The 19,973-nt window shown below is 36.5% G+C and overlaps 1 protein-coding gene across 4 annotated transcripts in view; it reads left to right on the forward strand.

Annotated features, from left to right (window-relative positions):
• Window positions 1–19,973, forward strand: part of TPP2 (tripeptidyl peptidase 2) — an 86,875-nt gene that overhangs the window by 14,006 nt on the left and 52,896 nt on the right. For all 4 annotated transcript variants that reach the window (XR_009818738.1, XR_009818737.1, XM_061996332.1 and 1 more), the window contains exons 8-23: window positions 135–211; window positions 709–836; window positions 2,677–2,776; window positions 4,864–5,012; window positions 5,149–5,264; window positions 6,787–6,955; window positions 8,383–8,540; window positions 9,569–9,645; window positions 10,566–10,672; window positions 11,488–11,642; window positions 13,355–13,471; window positions 14,975–15,075; window positions 16,957–17,053; window positions 17,298–17,435; window positions 19,182–19,426; window positions 19,627–19,705. Coding sequence is in view for 2 of the 4 variants with exons in the window: in XM_061996332.1 (XP_061852316.1) it covers window positions 135–211; window positions 709–836; window positions 2,677–2,776; window positions 4,864–5,012; window positions 5,149–5,264; window positions 6,787–6,955; window positions 8,383–8,540; window positions 9,569–9,645; window positions 10,566–10,672; window positions 11,488–11,642; window positions 13,355–13,471; window positions 14,975–15,075; window positions 16,957–17,053; window positions 17,298–17,435; window positions 19,182–19,426; window positions 19,627–19,705 (2,013 nt within the window). In the remaining 2 variants the exon portion in view is untranslated. The remainder of the gene's footprint in view (window positions 1–134; window positions 212–708; window positions 837–2,676; window positions 2,777–4,863; window positions 5,013–5,148; window positions 5,265–6,786; window positions 6,956–8,382; window positions 8,541–9,568; window positions 9,646–10,565; window positions 10,673–11,487; window positions 11,643–13,354; window positions 13,472–14,974; window positions 15,076–16,956; window positions 17,054–17,297; window positions 17,436–19,181; window positions 19,427–19,626; window positions 19,706–19,973) is intronic.

Consider the following 19,973-nt stretch of genomic DNA (forward strand, 5'->3'; position numbering starts at 1 on the left):
TATAGAGTCAAAATAAATTTATCCCTGTTTCTTACGTCTGTAGGAGGTCAGTTTAAGCAGATGTTTTTTACCATTCCTTAAATTACTTATTCTATGACTAGTATATATTTTGGCTTTTATGTTTACTTCATCAGATGATAGAAGCAATAAAATACAAATGTGATCTTGTGAATTATAGCTATGGAGAAGCAACACATTGGCCAAATTCTGGGTGAGTAGTACTGTGGTTGATATAAAGTACTTCAATATGGCAGAAGTGAAATTACATTTGTTGAGCTTTTATGTGAATGAACTGTCAGTAAGAATACGTTTTCAAGGCCCAAATGATTCATATATGTGAAATCATTGCACTTTACATTTTTAATTATCTTTGAAAGGTAAATCAGTAGCACTTTTGACAGATTTATAACACAAAACATGTTGTATAATCATAAAGAATTTTTGTAGTTGGAATACCACATATTATGTGGGGTTTTTTGAAGATCTAATATTGCTATATGACTGTTAGTCCTTTTTAAAACCAAAAGATTTTGGTTTTGTGGTCAACTTCTGTACTGGAGCTGGCTCTGCTAGATGTGGGAAGTATGCTGCATAATATTCCCTGTTCTGTGACTGGTCACAGAGGTTCTACTAGCAATGGGAGTTTTGGCCTGTGGGAAGAAAGCAATATTATTGATTAAATAACTTATTCTTTTTCTGTTACATCAGGAGAATTTGTGAAGTCATTAACGAAGCTGTATGGAAACACAATGTAATCTATGTTTCAAGTGCAGGAAATAATGGGCCTTGCCTTTCTACAGTAGGGTGTCCTGGTGGAACTACATCTAGTGTAATAGGTAAATAATTTGCTTCCAAATATTGTTTTTACAGTGCTTAGCTTCTGGTTTTCAAGCTTTCTACTTATGGTATATGCTTGAGATCATCAATTGCTGATTGAACTAAATCTAAAAAAATATCAAAGACTACTGAGCTACAAGATTGATTCTGAGGGAGGCACTTCCTTTGTGTTTGAGTATAAAAATTCAGATGGTTATCTTCTTACAGTCAGTACTTATGTAGAGAACAGGTAGGGGGCGGATGGTTTTGATTTGATGTGGCTCTCTGTAAAATTTGCAAAAGAAATTTTTGTGGCCTAAACTATTCAAAGATTCCAAGATTTTTTTTTTTTGACTGTAACTGTCTGAGCACATCACTTAGACCACTATCTGCTGGTAAATGCAACTTCTAAAAAATAGAAGCAAGTTGGAGTCTAATTAATCTTCTAGTGCATTCTGAATTGTCAGGACCACAGGTTTAGATCATCTGTCTTCATCAGATAGTCTTAACTTCTATTTGTGGTGAAACAGTGCATTTTAATTTGGATGTGAAGTAATCCCATGATGTGACCTAGAAACTTCTAGGGGAATAATTCTTTCAACTGCAGTGCCACTTCTGTGCAAATCTATTACTGGTATAAGAATTGGGTTTTTTTCTGATGAGCTAGTGTATGTTTTTGATATCTAAATGAGAGATTGAAGTATAAGACTTTAGAAAGATGACTAGCGCTCAAAGGGAAACTTCGCTGTTCTTAATGTTTGTGTCAATCCTGATTCTAAATTACTATATTACCTGTTAAATATTGGAATTCTCATACCATGAAACTAGTATGTAGACTTGAAAGCTGCAGAGAGAGCTGTTCTTTCAGGACAGCTAGTAGAATTAATGTTGATTTCAAACTTTAATCTGCAACTGCTCCACTACTGAGAGTGGGATATAGAACTGGAACTAATAAGCTCTTTTCAGGCCTGCATTGGCTTTGTTCTTCATGTCTATTTGGCTTTGTTGTTGTATTGCTCTAGAGACTGGGTGATCATTCACTCTGCATGCAAAGTAGCTTGCTCCATAATGGGTGAAACAGATAGGGGTTTCTTAGGTTCTTTTGAGGGTAATGCAGAATACAGATGACAGGTTGACTTAGCTCACACAGACAGTATAGACAACAGCTTAGACAAATTTGTCAACTTGATGTGTTAGTTTTCTGTAAGTCTAATAGCATTTGTACAGTAAAAAAAGTTGAGCTTACGCTTTAGAACGGGTATACGGCAAAGGATGCAATGTGTATCCTTCCTATGTTCAAAAAATATGACTTTAGTAGGCTTTGACATAGTCACTACTTTCCTGTATGCCAGTTGTAGTGCTTAGAGCACATAAATGACTATCTTGTATCTTGCATGCCACAATATCTCTATTTGAGCTGTGTGCATGTGGCCATCTGCTTCAGATAGTATAACTGAGACATGTGAACATGAACCAACTCACAGATACTGCTTTGAGGTATGGTTGATGTGGTTTGTAACAGTATAAACACAGCTCCACAGGGGTGTGGGAGAGCATGGAGGGAGGTTGTTTTGAAAAAAATACAGAAGGTGAATACATTCTATTCTAATTGAGGAAAAAAAACTTTGCCATTTATATAATGTTTCAAGATGCAGTGTCACCATTGTTGCTGTATAGCATGCTGCTTTACCCTTGCTATGTGTATTTCTGTGCTATCTGGATTTCTGAGATAGAAAACATATGTTTCAATTTTTAAATGTCAAGCAAAAATTAGTCTCATAATTAATTTAAACCAGAAAAACATAATTTTTACTTTTAATAAAAAAATAATTGTATGTCTAAAATGTTTGTTTTTTACAGGTGTTGGTGCCTATGTGTCACCTGACATGATGGTTGCTGAATACTCTTTAAGAGAAAAACTGCCAGCAAATCAATACACTTGGTCATCCAGAGGGCCTAGGTAAGTTATACTAAAAGAATAAATTTATTACTGTGGAGTTCAGATTATGTAATTCAAAATTTATAAATTGGTCATTAAAAGCAGAAGTAAAATATTTCTTTTCCATGGGAAGAGCTTAGGTGGCCTGTTGCTCTTGGAAGCTCTTTGTTTGTCAGGCTCCTAGGGGAGGAAGAAGACTAAACTGCCTTGGCCCAACTTCTGTCTTTTAGGAAAGTGTGTTTAATGAGTGCAAACCTATTCAGAGGTTTTCAGAGTTGTTGAAAAAATGTTTGGAAAATTATTCTTTTTCTGAATTTCTTTTCTTGAATATTTTTTCAGAAAAAAAATCAGTATATTTCACCAAGTTACTATGATGAAGGTAACTGTTCTGTTAGTACTGAAGACTAAAAAAAAATACTATTACTTAGTGGTGTTACTTTTCTGGGTTCAGTGACATAGCTGGGATGGCACCAGTTGCTCAAGGGTTTTGCATCAGTCCAATAGAGGTGTGAGTAGGCAGAAAAAAATGCTTTGAAAAGCATTTTTAATTGTTTTTTTGCTCAGAAGCATTTGATGGTAACATAGTAGCTAAAAAAAGGGAAAAAAAATGTATGGTGTTTCTTCTGGAGTTCTTGCCTATGTTTAGACTTTGTCGTTCTTCTTGTGAGTCTTGGAGTTACTGTATACTGCCTTTTGTAGTTTAGCCTACAATAGTATTGTGTGAAGGAAAAAATATAGCTTGAGATTGGTCCTTGGTTTATTTGGTTACATCACAAATGCTTTCCTATTATTCCAAGAACTTTATTGTTTAGAATTGACTTGTTTCATGTAGTGAAAAGAGAAATGTGATCTCTGCCTTGAGCTGAGAAAGATTTTTAATGAATACTGATACATATACCCAACCCCTACCATTCTATGATTCTATGATATACAGACACATGTACAAAAAACTGCATTTTACATACTTTGTCAGTACACATTGTAAAATAGTCAGAAAGAACATATGTCAGCTGAAAGGCCTAAGTCTGGCCAAAGGATTCTTCTTGTGAAGGAGGCAACAAGCAAGTGACTGGAGAGTTCCCAAAACTTTGCTGGAGCAGGCTTGGAGTACGGGATCGGTCTGTTCCAGTAAGCAGTAGAAGCCTCCAGGCAGAGACATTGTGCACTGCTTGGTCGATGCAAAACCTGTTGTTTATCGAAGGCTGTCGTAGAATATCTCTGCACATGACATTTCAATATCGTAATGAGAGAACTCCGCTTCAGGACAAATTTAAGACTTACAAAACTTGCTTCTGCAGGAGGGTTGGACTAGATCATCCCTAAAGGTCCCTTCCAACCCCTACCATTCTATGAGTCTATGAAAGCTGTTAGCATTTAATATAAATATCCTAAAATACCCTGTCTCTCCACAGAAGTTTAGCTCAGGCACAGTATTTGTCTTAAAAGTGGTGCAATTTTTGTCTATCCAGTTTGTCTGGCTCATGCAGTTGTAAGCTAGGTGGTGCTTTAATTGTGCCATGGGTACTTGGTCTGTTCTTAAATGTGCTTGGAGAAAAAAGAAAGATGGCTTAGACCCAGGTGATCCTAATCTACCTCTTGACATTCCTTTTTTTCATCTTCTCCCTTTGCTCTCCGTGTCTCAGGGTTCTGTAATTCAGAATTTGTCCTGGTAGTGAAGTGGCAACATGCAAAATTAGAGGTCTGGATTTTGGTTCTTTTCGAGCTGTCTTCCCTCTTACTACTTTTCTTTTAAAATAATAAGTCTGAAATAGGTTGTGTAGAATACTAATTCATGTATTGAAGTGTTCAGTAAGTTTGTTCTCATTCATTTTCTAGTTCAAATCTGTGAAAATATTTTGCTGACTAAAGTGAAGCCCAGTGAAGGAGGAAAACTGCTGAAAACTTTCACTGTAAAACAGGCTTAGCTGATGATTAAAGTGACATTTTAAGTTACTACTAAGTGCCATGCTTTTTCTTGGATTTAATGGGTTAATGGATTTAGTGAAGTAATATATTTGTGGATGTTCTGTTTTTAAGTGCATGGACAACATAAAGAATGCAAAAAAAAAAAAAAAGTTTAGTTTTTAACCCTTTTGTTTTAACACTAGCACTGATGGAGCCCTCGGAGTAAGTATCAGTGCTCCAGGAGGAGCTATTGCTTCTGTTCCAAACTGGACTCTGCGAGGAACACAACTCATGAATGGTACATCTATGTCTTCTCCCAATGCATGTGGAGGCATTGCATTAGTATTGTCAGGTAATGTGCCACAATGATAAATGCAGATGCATAGTCTAAAAGAGACCAGAGATTACTTTTTCCTCTGAAAAAAAAGAGTGCTGTAACTTTCAAATTTTTATTGTATCCAATAATAACCCTTTTTTTTTAATTTCAGGACTCAAAGCTAACGATATTCATTACACTGTTCATTCTGTCAGAAGAGCTTTAGAAAATACTGCAGTGAAAGCTGAAAACATAGAAGTATTTGCACAAGGACATGGTATTATTCAGGTACTTGCTAGAAGAAAATCCAATGTAATACAAATAACTGCCAGTGGAAAACTAACCTACAAAAAAAGAGCAGATTTCTAGATGAGTTCCCTTAGTTTGCTCCTATGCTACTTGATTCTCATTATTTGATTTAGGGAGAAGAAGGGAGGGGAGCAGGATTGAGACACAATATGGATTTCTGTCGCCCACGTGTGCATTTGGATGCTGAAATTGTGTCCTAATGTCCAAAAATGTTTTTTATGCTATTGTCAGAGACAGATGAACTTGTTCTGTGCAGACAAAAGCTGGAACTGTAAGTTCTGGGCAGTGAAAATACAGAGATACCCACGCTTGTTCACAAAACAATACAGCTACAAATTGTGGATGACTTTACTTTGTGACTGCAATGAAAAGTCTGAGTGTTCATTGTGTCCTGTGAACTTCTAAGTAACTTATAAACCTGTGATGTGGTCCCTTGTGTGATGAAGACCTAGCGAATGAGTCTTCCTATGAATAAATTTAGGTTATTAAAGCACTGCTGCTGATTTTTGCCTAGAGTCACTCCTATCCTAGTCCAATAAATACAAGTACTGAGATTTTGCTTTCATCCTTAAAGATTCTAAATATTAACTGTTTAGCCATAAACTGACATTCTGGAAGTGTTATAACTTAGTAGGTAATGTCCACTAAGCATGTGTGTAACACTTAAGTTTGATACAGAGGGCAGCAACAGTGGGAGCCATATCAAATAAACATTACTGTAGAAAAATGAAATGCACCAATCATGTCTTATGATTTAGTTGTCTGTGATTTAAGCATGTGTTAAAACTCTGATGTGAGAGACAGAGACAGTTTTATGTCCACTTGTCTCAAAGGAGAGTGACTTAATCTCTACTGTTGAAGGTAGCTCACTGTGCACCAGGACAATGTAAGATTATTGGACTCGGTAGAGTAGAAAGTGAGATAGAAAGATATCTTTTTAAAGCAAAAAAATGAACTTGTCATCTGACTTGACTGTGAAAAGTCATTTACTTAAATCGAGAGCTCGATTTCATGAGCTGATTTTCTTATATCAATATGTAAAACTTGTCGGAGCATCCTGTATTGCTTGTCTGTTTCAAAATGATCATTTTCTTGTATTATGTAGAAGGTTTAAACGTTTTAGCATTACTCCACATGAGAGGCACCAAAATTAGTTTAGTAAGTGTGGGACTAACTAAATGTAAGTCTCTGAAAACTTTTGTTATACATCTTTTAATGGATTTATAGCAAAGGAGAGTTGTCTCTTTTTTTTTTGTTTGAGTTTTTTTGGGGGGGGTTATATTCTTGACATTTTGTACTCCATATGGCTGTTGCAGATTGAGAATGTTACTTCATTTTCTGTGCTGAATACTGTGTAAAATGCCATCAGTATGGCTCAAGTAGCATGTGAGTTACTTCACCATTCGTTGCTGTGCTTGCTGAACAGTTTATATTGAAGGTAACATGCATAAGTGATTGTCAAGTTGAAACTCATTAACTTTGAATGTGTTCTTTCTAACAGGTTGATAAAGCCTATGACTACCTCATTCAGAATTCATCATTCACAAGTAACATAGGCTTTACAGTTACTGTCGGCAGCAACCGTGGAATCTACCTCAGAGATCCTGCCCAGATAGCTGCACCTTCTGATCATGGAGTTGGCATAGAACCTGTCTTTCCTGAGAATACAGGTAGGAAAGAGCTTTTTGTATACAGGAGAGAGGAAATAAGGTATAATCTTTAGACAAAAAAGCTGTGATAATGAGGAGTAACAGGAATCTGTACTGTAAAAGGAGTAAGTGCAACTCTAATAGTAAATGAAGGCATGCAGCTAAACAACTTTTCCATTCTAACTTCAGACTTGTAACTACAGCGCTTTCATATTTTGGGTGAATCTGTTGCTTCGTGCTTCCTTTCACTGAAAAAGGGATGTTCCTTTGCTCTGAAGAAATTGAAAGTAAAATTTTTATTTCAATTTAAAACAATGTAGGGTAGGAAAAAATAAAGAAAAAATAATCAAATGTCCGTAATGTTTCATGGAATTGTAGACCTTCAGTGTTTTTGTTGTAGACGACTCTGTTGTAGACAGTGACTACTGTTCTAAAGATGAAACAACTTATCCAGAAATTAGTTTCTCAGTTATTCAAAGACTGTAAATTCCTAGCACTTTAAGTTTCCATAACCTGAGAAAAATCTGTTTAACAAACTAGACTTAAATTTGGTATTTAATGACAGATAAGTACATTTAGAGGCAATACATGAATTAGTACCCATTTTATTTACTAGCAGAGTAAAAGTAACTAATGCGAATCAAAATAAGGTTTGACACCTTTTCTGTCACGCTTTATTACGTACACATTGGAGCTCACTGAGAGACTGAATATTACAGTGTATTCAAAAAATGATTGATGTGAGAACTGGTTACTGAAATCAATTCCTTTAGTAAAACCAGTGATCCTCAAGAAGATTGGCATGTTACAAAGGACTGAGTTTATGTAGGGGAAGAAAGGGTCTGAATAAGGACAGGTTATTCACTGAGGGTAACTTAATTGTTTGATAGGTTATGTTGAAGTCAGTGTTTTTTAAAGTTATATATGACATGGAGAAATAATCTGTTAGACTTCAGCAGGAAGCAAACAATCTGAAAACAGACATTTGTAACACTTGACTGTCTTGTAGTATGTTGTTGTTCCCCTAGTACCTGTCCAATTGTTATTTCTGTCATGTGTCTGGTGTCTCCAAGAAGACTGTGTTTGAGAAACTGTAGTAAGAGGTTAAGGGAGGTTGATACTTCCAGACTACATTGTGGGTAACTGAAGCATTGCTTACTAGCCTACCTTTGACTTTGTGAGGTTTGACTGTTTCAGGGGAGAAAATTTCAAAGTCAAGTACAGTGTTTGTTTTACTGTACACTGCTACTATTCTAGTTTTTTTCAAGTGAGAAGAAATAATATAGAGCCCTATCATTTGCGGAGAATCTGACATCCAGGGGCCACAGGGAATTTGTTTCTGTTATATTGTATTGATGCATACATTTTAATGGCAAATACTGTTATATAGTAGAATATGAACACACATTTTTGTTATTGGACTGATTTTTAAATCTGCTTCTCGACAGAAAACACTGAAAGAATATCTCTCCAGCTTCATTTAGCTTTAACTTCAAATGCACCATGGGTCCAGTGTCCTAGTCATTTAGAGCTGATGAACCAGTGTCGACACATAAACATTCGTGTGGATCCACGTGGCCTGAGAGAAGGACTACATTATACAGAGGTATAGAAAATAGAAACCAAATAAATAACCATTAAATGGGTTTTTTTTCTATAGATATATTTTCACCTTGCTCCATCTGGTATTCTTATTGAGGGTGCAGAGTTGTGTTTTAATGAGATCTTAAATATTTCTTTGGGTTGGCTGAAGTACGGACCTAGCTTTTGTGGTGTTGCTATGCTCTTATATGGACTCAAGATTTTGCTTTCCCTTGAGGATTTGCTTGGGTACAGTGATGCAACTTACTTTTTTGTTTCCTCACCTCTACCTCATCCCATTTTGGAGAAGGAGAAAGATGTGTGGTAATGGCTATGTACAGCAGAAGGACTTTTCTGACTTTCAACTGCTGTGTTCAAATCTGAACAAGTATAATAGGAAAGCTTTTAAATTTCTCATTTTCTCTCCCATACTTCCTCTCTCACTTCTGTAAAGGAAACGCACCAGTAAAAAAAAAATCTCCATCCTCATCTGAAATCTTCTATTAACATTGAAATGTTTCTGTTGCATTGTAGTTGATCATAATGAAGATTATCTCAGCTTGCTTTTTAGAAGTGACTTGCTTAAGATGCTTAGAGTTGAAGTCTTCTGTGGTACCACTGAGAACATTATAGCAAAGTGATGGTGAAAATAGTTAGAGATAAATCGAACTGTGCTTTCTCAGACATAATCCTGGAAAACAAGGATTAAAATATTGTCAATGCAACAACACAAATAGCTAAAATAAAATAATAAGGCTGTTTGGGCCAAATTCTGGGTTGAAACTAGGTTAAGCTTTTAATTTAGGGACTATCAATGTGGATTGAAAGCTTGAAAATTTCTGGGGAAAGACTGAAACAAGTGTAAGTGTGAAAAGGTGTGGGGTTTTTTTGGTAATTGTTGCTGTTTTACATTTTTAGAGTGACAGTGGTCAAAGATACTTTTTTTTCTCAGTGATAACCACAAAAATCAAAAATACTAGTTTAAGTTCAATGTTGTCTTCTATAATTTCATTATGGCCAAATGTTTTAAGTGGCTATGTCTTCTTTTGTTAGGTTTGTGGATATGATATAGCAATGCCTAATGCAGGCCCTCTGTTCAGAGTTCCAATAACTGTTGTTATACCAACAAGGTCAGTAAACCTAAGTATTATCTGTGTTTTTTTAAGTTTAATTGTGTTTTCTGTACACACTTGTCATTTATTTTACCACCTTCTTCCTCTGAGAGTTCTTGAACTTTCTACTAACATTGATAAAGGAGTAGAGGTCTGAAAAGATTCCCGCAGCAGACTTAGCAGTGGCTTTTTTTGTAGTTTTGGCCCTGGCAGCCACAAGGCAGTATGTTCTGGTGTGTTTAACCACAGTGCCAACAGCTTCCCGGTCCATCAGAATTCAAATTACTTCTGGCTTGTTGACTGAAGTATTAGTCAATATACTCATAGGTGTAGGTCAACTGAAACTTGTTTTCTTCATTTCTAACTGGTGACCTGGAGGACATAAAGGCAGAGGGTATTATTTAACAGGTGAATATTGAGATGAGCCTCCATCATGACTTTATTACTGCCAATTTAGAGAGTTAGTATTGTACCCATCATTGGTTTAAAAATATGATTTCAATGTTGTCAGTAAACGAGGAGAATATTTTACTAAACCTATTCAGTGGACAATCTATCTTGGGGGAAAAAAAAGTAACTTTACAAAGTGATTTTTCAATGTATTAATTACATTCCTCAACTCACCTTAGTGGAAGGTCACTCAGGAAAAGCAGATCCACTGAAAACAGAGATTCTTTGATACCTAGGTTTAAGCACAGTAACTTTGGGGATGCAGGGAGGATGTCTGTGTAACATGCCAGAGCTGATGTTTTAAACCTTTTAGATGCATTGTGCTGTCAGATGCTGTGTTAGTATGAATTAAAATAGTTGGTGCTGAAGACTAAATATACTCTTTGTATAGGGTTTTTTTGATAATTTTTGCATTTCAAAATACTTTTTTTAAAAAGTGCTTCACAGATTGATTGATTACTGTTTCTGGTTTTCTTTTTGGCATACAGAGTAGATGAATCATCAAGCTATGACTTGACTTATACAGATGTTCATTTTAAACCTGGTCAAATCCGAAGGCACTTCATTGATGTTCCACAAGGAGCTACATGGGCTGGTAAGGAAAACGACCACACTAACTTGAAAAAAAAAGATAAATAACATCTGTCAGACATGACAAAGTTGTTTTGAACTCATTTTGAATTCTACTTGAAAAAGAATTGGAGGATTTGACCTATAAGTAGGTAAAATACTTCTTTGCTTTCAAGCTCTTAGAGGAGTGATTTTTGAGTTGTCTCATGGCTTTTGGTATAGGTAGAATCTTGATTTTCAGTCTTCCAGAAACCAGCAAATACAGTTTGAAGTGATTGCCCATAACTGAAGGAATAGCCCGTGTTTATGGGGAAAGTATTACTGTCTGAGGTTTGCCTAGTTTTTAAAGTATATGGAGGTAGACTTGAAACATGCCTTAACTTGAAGAAAATGTGAATTTTTTCATAATGGACAAGTAGCTCATAATTCTTCAAGGAGGAAAAAAAAGGATGGGCTTTTTCTGGTCCTCCTGTGTTAGATTCTTGAAAAAAATACTAGTTAGTAATCTTTAATTTAGACTGAGGTTGGTGATAAGACTCTTAATTTGTAATTCAGCAGCAGCCTGTCCTTTACAGATTATACATCTGTATTATCTGATTAATTTTCACCATTTAGTTGAGTCATGTTCTCTTCAGTGATCTCTGAATTTAGCTAGTTTTCTTTAATCTGAAAGGGTCTTTGTAAGTAACTGATATATATGCATTATTCACATAGGAAGCCACTTGGGATACTTCTGAAATTACAGATTACTTGTGAAGGTAGTGTCTTTCTGGTGACACTCTACTTTCCTTCTAAAGTTCTTGGTTCTTGAAACTAAACTTTTTTTTTTCTTTAATCTAGAAGTGACAGTATGTTCATGTTCAGCTGACGTGACTGCCAAATTTGTGCTTCATGCTGTTCAGCTAGTGAAACAAAAAGCATATAGAAGTCATGAGTTCTACAAATTTTCATCCCTACCGGAAAAAGGATCAGTAACTGAGGCGTTTCCTGTCTTAGTAAGTTACCTTAGAGTGGAGTGGGGAAAGAAACAAAGTAATGTAACAGTGCAATATAATCTAACTCATTCTGATTTCTTTTTTCCAAAGAAAAACCCCAAAACCAATAAATAATACATTTATTGCAGCAGTGAATGCAAAACAAACCAGTTTGTCTCCCATTCAAATAAGGGCTATGACATGTTCGATAGATGTAGCTGAACATATTTCACCTCTAGTGCTTAATATGGTAATCTAAGACATGTCCTTCATGTTGAAGCCAGATGATAACTGACTGATTTACATTGATCTGGCTTGGAGCGGGCTCAGCTTGAGTAATGGTAGCTCAAGAGTCCAAAGAGAGCCAGGAATTGAGCTAACAGTTCAGGGGTGTGGATGATAGACTCCAGTTTTCAAGCTTGTCCCCTCTGAAGATGTCAAGTGAGGAACTCTGTGTTGAATTTTGTTATATAGGAGATACCTGAGGACTGGAGGAAAGCAAATATCACTCCAGTCTTCAAAAAGGGCAAGAAGAGGGAGCTGGTCAGCCTCACCTCCATCCCTGGAAATGTGATGGAACAGGTTGGGGAATGAACTGTTAGTGAGTAGTGTAGGGGAAAGCGACCTGAGGGTTTTGGTGGACAGCAGGATGACCATGAGCCAGCAATGTGCCCTCATGGCCAAGAAAGCCAATGGCATCCTGGGGTATATTAGAAGAGGTGTGGGTATTAGGTCAAGAGAGGTTCTTCTCTGCCCTTGTGAGACTACATCTGGAATACTGTGTCCAGTTCTGAGCTTCTCAGGTCAAGAACAGGGAGCTGCTGGAGAGAGTTCAGTGCAGGGACACAAAGATGATGGAGTGGAGCACCTCCCTTATGAGGAAAATCTGAGGGAGCTGGGCCTCTTTAGCTTAAAGGAGACTGAGTGGTGACCTCATTAATGTTTACAGATATGTAAAGGGCGGGTGTCAGGAGGATGGAGCCAGGCTGTTGTTATCAATGATGTCCAATGATAGGACAAAAGGCAACAGGCACATGCTAGAACATAAGAGTTTCTAAAGAAATATAAGGAAGAATTTCTTCACTATGAGGGTGATGGAGCTCTGGAACAGGCTGCCCAGATGGGTTGTGGAGTCTCCTTCTGTGGGAACATTCAAAACCCATCTGGACAAGATTCTGTGTGACCTACTCTAGGTAGTCCTACTCTGGCAGAGGAGTTGGACTAGATGATCTTTCAAGGTCCCTTCCAGCCCTTAAGATTCTATGATTAGGTCAGTTAAAACTAAACAACAAAAAAACGAACAACAACATAAAAGCAAACCAAAGCTTCATGTCATCATATTTAGTCAGTGTGGGATCACCTTTTCCTGATGCACATTTTCTAGGGCACAAATTAAAGTCATGTATGAACTAACCTGTTTGCCTAGTTTTACAGGTAAGAAAGGAAGGTGTAACATTTAAAAGATGTACCTTTCTCTGTAGGATTTACCCCTAGCAGTCTTTGATAGGATCATCAGTCATCCTGTTTTGTTGGAACTGTCTTATGTTTTCCAGACCAAGTATAATGTCTTATTTGGTACCATATAAACCTATACAACTGGAGTAAGCTAAATGTAGCAGGGTCTTTTTTTGAGCTATACTCCAGTCTTTTTTGGCTTTTGAGATGAGGGAGACTGGGGTGAATAGAAGGGGAAGATGGGAGCTTGAGTCTAACTTTGTGCTTTTGTTACCCAGGCAGGAAAAACCATTGAATTCTGTGTCGCTCGGTGGTGGGCAAGCCTTAGCGATGTTAGTATTAACTACACAATTTCTTTCCATGGTGTACTTTGTGCTACTCCTCAGCTAAACATGGTAAGTTTTCTGGAGTGTTCATTTTGAATTATTCTGAGTTTGTATGAAACCTCAGAATAATAAACTTTTCTTCATTCTTACCTGTATTCAGAATGACTACAAGCACCATTAAAAAGAAGTACGAGATACAAGTATGAGATGTTCATGTTTTCTTTTAAAAATAGGTAAATATGAGTTCAGTCCCACAGAAGGGGCTCATTATAATTTTTTTTCTGTGCCTTTTCATTATAAATCAGTAGGGGGAAAAAATAGAAAGAGGAGGAAAACCCAAATTCAACACCTGTAGAGAGGACACACTAAAAGACTGAAATTGTACTTGTGTTTACACTGGCAAATGTTTGTGTGAATAAACTTTGCTGAGACTATATTTTTTGAACTTGAATTTCTAGACTAGCATTGCTAAAACACAATAGTGTGATTTCAGAATGAAATACCATTAAGATTTTTGTCCGTTGTTTTATCAAGATACACTAATTTGCTTGAGACTCGTTGTTCAGGGCAGTTAAAGGCACAGTGTTTGGACAATGTCACAATTCCTAAGGTCCTGCAATACTGAAGGATTCAAAAGGCTACTAGAAAGGCTTGTATCATAATGTAGTACTTCGTCTTGCTCCTGTGTTCTTTGCTGTTGTGAGCTACCCGAATTGGCTTGACTTTGCATCCCTCAGGAGAGTACTATGTTTGAGAATTCCTACTTGAATTCCTACATGCAGCAGCATCATGCTAATTTGTCCTGACTCCTCACTTTTCTTCAGCTAAATGCTGGATAAAATTAGAGCTGTCCCACAGGTAAATTTAGATGTATTCAGGGTCTAAGAGCTGAATAAACTAGGGGGAAAGAGTGGGTGCCTTTTGCTAAGATACCAGCTCTTGAAACAGTAGAGCAGAAGAAAGAGCTGGTGGTTGTGGTGTGCACAGCATCTGCCCCGACCTCTGCAGGATTACATCAACTCAATAACAGTGAGTTAAAAATGAGAGTACAAACAATTTTGCCCTCTCGAACACCTGCTTTCATAAAATAAATTTTGATAGTACTGATATACTGATGGCTTTGTTATGGGATACTGCTAGAAAAAAGTGTTAAAATTATTTTTCTCATCTCTAGCCTCTTTGTGTAATGTTGTCTCATTTTTATAAACTTAAACTATAATGTAACAATCCTATCAGAAGCACCGTAAAAATTACTTGTCTTAATATTCTAGATAATACTTTATTAATTAAATCTTCAAAATAAATGTTACAATTGCAGAAACAAAACCTATCTCTGCTGAAGTGTAATTATAAAAGGGTTAAAAAACAAGACTTCATCTCCAGTTGCTAAAGCTTTGAATGTCCCAGTATATCTGCTGTTGTAAGAGAGAGAAACTTGGACATTTTCAAACTCCCACACTGTTACTTCTTACAGATAAAGACATGTTGTGTTATTTTGAAGGGCACATCACATGGTTCCCATATGACGTTTTAAGTGCACAGAAGTGTAATTGTTAAATATTCTTTCTGTAGCATGCTTCGGAAGGCATTGTACGATTCGATGTGCAGTCGTTGTTGAAGTATGAAGATATCGCTCCATGTATAAATCTGAAAAGCTGGGTTCAAACGCTCAGGTATTGTTTCTGGGGAACTGTATTGGGGAAGTGGGAAAGCTTTTTGTGTGTAGGATAATAACAATATTCTTGACAAATTTGAAGTAGGTTTGGAAGCATCAGTTAACATTTCTCAGCATTCTCTTTTTTGTTCCTTTTAACTTAAACAAAATTTGAGAATTATGGTGACATTTTCCCATACAAATAATTTTTCTTTAAAAAAACCCCACAAATATTCCATTGCTTCTGAAGGAGACAGAGGCAAAAGGCGCTAAAGACATGAATGGTAGAGTTTTTTGATGCTACTATTTTTTGGATTTTTCTTTAAGCATCAGCCTGGGAAGACTGTCTTCTCTCTCTTGCTTGTTTGGAAATGTTTTTGCAGGATCTGGTGCAGAATTTTATGTGGGAATTTGTGTTGATATTTTTGTTGTCAGTTTGACACATGCTAATTTGGAGGAAAAACTTTGTCGGAAAGTTTCCTAACCAGTTCAGCAATTACTAAAGTAGGTCACTTCAGAAGAAAAAGGAAATGTCATACAGTTGAAGTGAAACTTTTAAGATATGGGCGAGACAATTTCACTGTGGTCAGTAATCAAATGTTTTCCACTACATGGGCCTCTCAGTGGAGACCTGAGGCTTTGGGGTACTTGTAACTGGAATTGAGGTCACTACTAGGTGGTCATGTAATGAGCATGCCACCTCATGTTAGATTTGGAAATATCCAATTTGATATGCCTTAAGTGAGGAAATGATCTCCTAATATATCTGTCTCATTCTTGATTTGTAAAATGGAAATGTTCCTATCCTGTTGTAATATTTGAGGCACTTAACTACAGTTTGTTTACTGTCAGATGAGTAAACTAATGAGAAATATGTTTAAGGCATGAATAGTGTCTCTTGAATGACATAATGACTCATAACAGGGAAAAGAAGCTTCTCATTTTGTCTCTTGAGTGCCAAATGCTTGGAGGCAAGGGTAGATATTAGGGAGATGTGTCATGTGCGGTATTACTTGGCTTTAAGCTCTTCTGTCAGCCGTCTATCTGGTGTCAGACAGACTACAAAACCTGGGTAAAATGGTCCTGTGGTCTGACCCAGCACAGATATTTTGCTGAGTGACTAGTCTGTGCTCTTGTTAATAAAAGAGCTGACAGTGTAACAAAAATTTTGATCATGTAATTAAAGAATGCCAGAATTAATGAATAAAATGTAAGCTTAAATGGTGCCAGGCCACCTGCATTCTGTTATCCTTTATTTCCAAAGCTTTGATTTTCTTATATCATCATTTAGCCTGTATTCTTGATGCTTAAAGTCTAAAGCATTTGTGCTGCTCTGAACAATAGCTTGTCCTAACTGTATCTGAGCTAATATACACTGTATAGATAGCGTGTGTTAACATTCTTCTGTGTCACTACTCTGATTTCTCTAAGACCTCTTGCAGATTTCTTTCTGATATAAGCTTCAACAACAAACAATTATGAACTATTTATTCTGCCTCTAACTACCATGTCACTAATCTTTCAATCAATGAAGAATGCTGAGTGCAGCATGGATACTAGAGATGTTAAATAATCCTTTTTCCTAATCCTCAAGTCTGTTGTATTTTCCTTTTTCTTTTTTTGTTCCCAACAGCCTTTAATTTTGAGCATTTGGCCAAGCCTGCCAAGTTCTATTGGCTTCTTTCTTTGACAGTGTCTGTAATGCAACTAAACCTTTTTCTTGAACTGGTATTAATTTTACCCGAGGAATTTATGCTGCCTGGATAGTTAAAATATTTTATCACACATGCTGAATTCAATTGTACTCCTGGATATGCTTCTGCTTAAGCAAGACAAATTTTAGTAAAACGTACATGTTTCTTAAAAGTACCTCTTGTTGCTTTTTGTTGTTTAATTGCAGACCAGTGAGTGCAAAAATAAAACCTTTGGGCTCCAGAGATGTTTTACCAAATAATCGTCAACTGTATGAGATGATTTTAACCTACAACTTCCATCAGGTAAGGGTTAAGACTGGTCGTTTTTTTAGAAGCCTTTAATAAATACAGCATGTTTCCTAAAACCTGATTGCAACTTCTAACTAGCTTTCTGTCAGAAACAAGGTCTACAGTCATACTTGAGACTTTTCTTAAGGAGCTACCATTACTTGAAGTGGGCTTTAGTTCAGGTGTCCCTTTAAGTGTGTAAAGATTGTGCTTATTTTATTCAGTAGTTGATTAAATGTTTTGACCTTTCTTTTAATAGCCTAAGAGCGGAGAAGTAACTCCAAGCTGTCCACTTCTTTGTGAATTGTTGTATGAATCTGAATTTGATAGTCAACTGTGGATCATTTTTGACCAGAACAAAAGACAAATGGGTTCAGGAGATGCCTATCCACACCAGGTACAGAATAATGTATTTATTTTACCTTCTGTTTTCTGTGAGGTATGAAAATCTTCCTTTTTTTTCACCTCCCAGGCCTGTTGTTAGCTCCTAATATTTCCTGCTGCACAGGTATAGTGTCTTATATCTACAGAAGAGGACAGGTTCAGTGGTGATATATTTGTATGAAAAAAAAGTAATGACAAGTTTGTTTCCATGAAATAGAACATTATGTTTTTTTCTCTTCCAAGGAAGGAGAGTTATGGTGGGTTTACTTCTACAAAAAGCTATTACCTTGTGATTTTGATGGGTGCTTCTCAAGAAGTGACTTCAAGTTCTTTTGGGGTTTTTTTTTACAAAGATGATGCCTTGAACTTTTCTATTTAAAGTGGAAAGGACCTGCTGTTTTTTCTATAGTCTGACTTGTCCACTGATAGATCAGAGGCTTCTATATTCATGAAGTCTATCTTCTGTGCTGTTGATATAAACAGCTACAAACAGCTTCTTCAAACAACTTTTACATTCTATAGCTTGATTTACCTCCCGTTGCTGTCTTTCAAAGGGAATTTTTTGTACAAGACTTGTAGATACTGTACCCTCTGTGGGAGTCTGCTGGAACAGACCATGTGTCTGGATCATGAAGGTCTGTGGGAGGAGTGGGAATAAAAAAGAGAGGGGGAGGGGAAAGCATAATAGAAACATTCTTCCATAGGCTTTGAGTTTGAAACTATTTCTTACCAATCCCAAATCACAGTTGAACATCAGTGTAGTGTTTATTTTGATTGATTGATATTTCTGGAAGTATACAAAAGATCAACTTGAAAGCATGTATTTTGAATCTTATAAATGAACTTCAGAAATTGCATTCTTTAATCTTCTATCCCTTAGCCTTCATTTTTAAGGTGCTATAAAAGTAGTCTGTTACTTACACCTGGGTACCACCAAACTGTGAATCTCTGGTGTTGTGCATCATAGAACAATTCTAAAGCACTTAAAATTATTTAATCCAGGAAGAAATACCAACAGGAAGCATGAATTCCTAACCCAGGAGAGGGCAATTCTGGGAGCATGGTAGTTGTGAATTATTGTCCCTTTCTACTTAGAGTTGCCTTTTTTATTAGAGCAGCAGCAGAAAGGAAACTTGCTGCCGCTCTGAACTTCCATATGGGGCCTGTTTAGGTTGCTAGAAATGAGTGTTTTGAAATGTAAGAATTTGAGAGTCTGGATTTTGGAGGGGGAGGGCAGGAGGATGAAATATGTGTATATAAATGAATGTTATCTGCATATTCCTAACTGAATATATAAACCACTCAGGACAAAGAGTCTGTCAGCTCTTTAAAGTGAAGCCTTAAGTCTCAGGAATACTGGGTTCCTCAGTGTGAATGCTGGTATGGTGTTTGAGACCATAAAAGATACCCTGTGATCTAAACTACAATGCATCCAAAGTTGCATAGTAAACTGAAAGTGTATCAAGGTAAACCTGCTAGAGGTTTTGAACTGAGAACTTACCGAGATTTCTGATTTGAGCAGTTACAGTGTTAGAATATAAATAAATTACGGCCTGAAAACTTTTCCTTTTCAGTCAATCCAAAATGTGTTTTGGCTGCTAGCAACTCTTGAAAGCACTCCGTTTTCAGGAGACTCCAAAACTAAGCAGTCTAGCATATTTTAAATGGATCAAGAACAATATGATGGTCTTCTTTTTGGCTTTCTTTGTGAATGGTGAAGTATTTAATCTTGACATTTATGAGCACTTCTTTCTTTCAGTATTCTGTGAAACTGGAAAAAGGAGATTACACTATTCGGTTACAAATTCGTCATGAACAGAACAGCGAACTGGATCGCATCAAAGACCTTCCATTTATTATTTCTCACAGGTTGTCTAGTACCTTGAGCTTAGATATTTATGAAAACCATAGCCTTGCTCTCTTAGGGAAGAAGAAATCCAACAGTTTGACATTACCACCAAAACACAGTCAGCCATTCTTTGTTACATCTCTGCCTGATGACAAGTAAGTTACTGAAGTCCTGTTTTTATCACCTACATCTAACCGACTTCCTCTGCACCCTAACTAAAATGATTCTTAGTGTCTACCTCTTTAGGCTTGGCAATTCCTCTTGTGTTGCTCTTTCACTGATTGGGTTCTTTATTGTAGCCCCATGGAACATTAATGAACCTTGTTTTAACGCTGAACTTTCTTTCTTTGAATAGAATACCTAAAGGAGCAGGACCAGGATGTTATCTTGCAGGAGCTCTTACACTGTCTAAAACAGAGCTTGGAAAGAAAGCTGTGAGTATTTGAAATAGATAGTGTCTTTTTTCTGAAACTTGAAGCGAGTAAATGGCATGCGAGAAAGTGCTCTATTTCATGACTTTAGTACTTGAAAGAGGACTAGATTTAGTAACGTAACATTTCAAAAGCAATTGCTTCATTATAAGGTCAGAGTAACTTATAAGTAGTTACATTTTTATTTTCATTGTATAATTTAAATTTTACTTCCGTCTTCTAAATTGTGATCTCTAATTCTTTAGCTCTGACTCCTTGTATTTCTAGAAGC

The sequence above is a fragment of the Colius striatus genome, chromosome 1, assembly GCF_028858725.1.
Source record: "Colius striatus isolate bColStr4 chromosome 1, bColStr4.1.hap1, whole genome shotgun sequence".
NCBI lineage: Eukaryota > Metazoa > Chordata > Aves > Coliiformes > Coliidae > Colius > Colius striatus.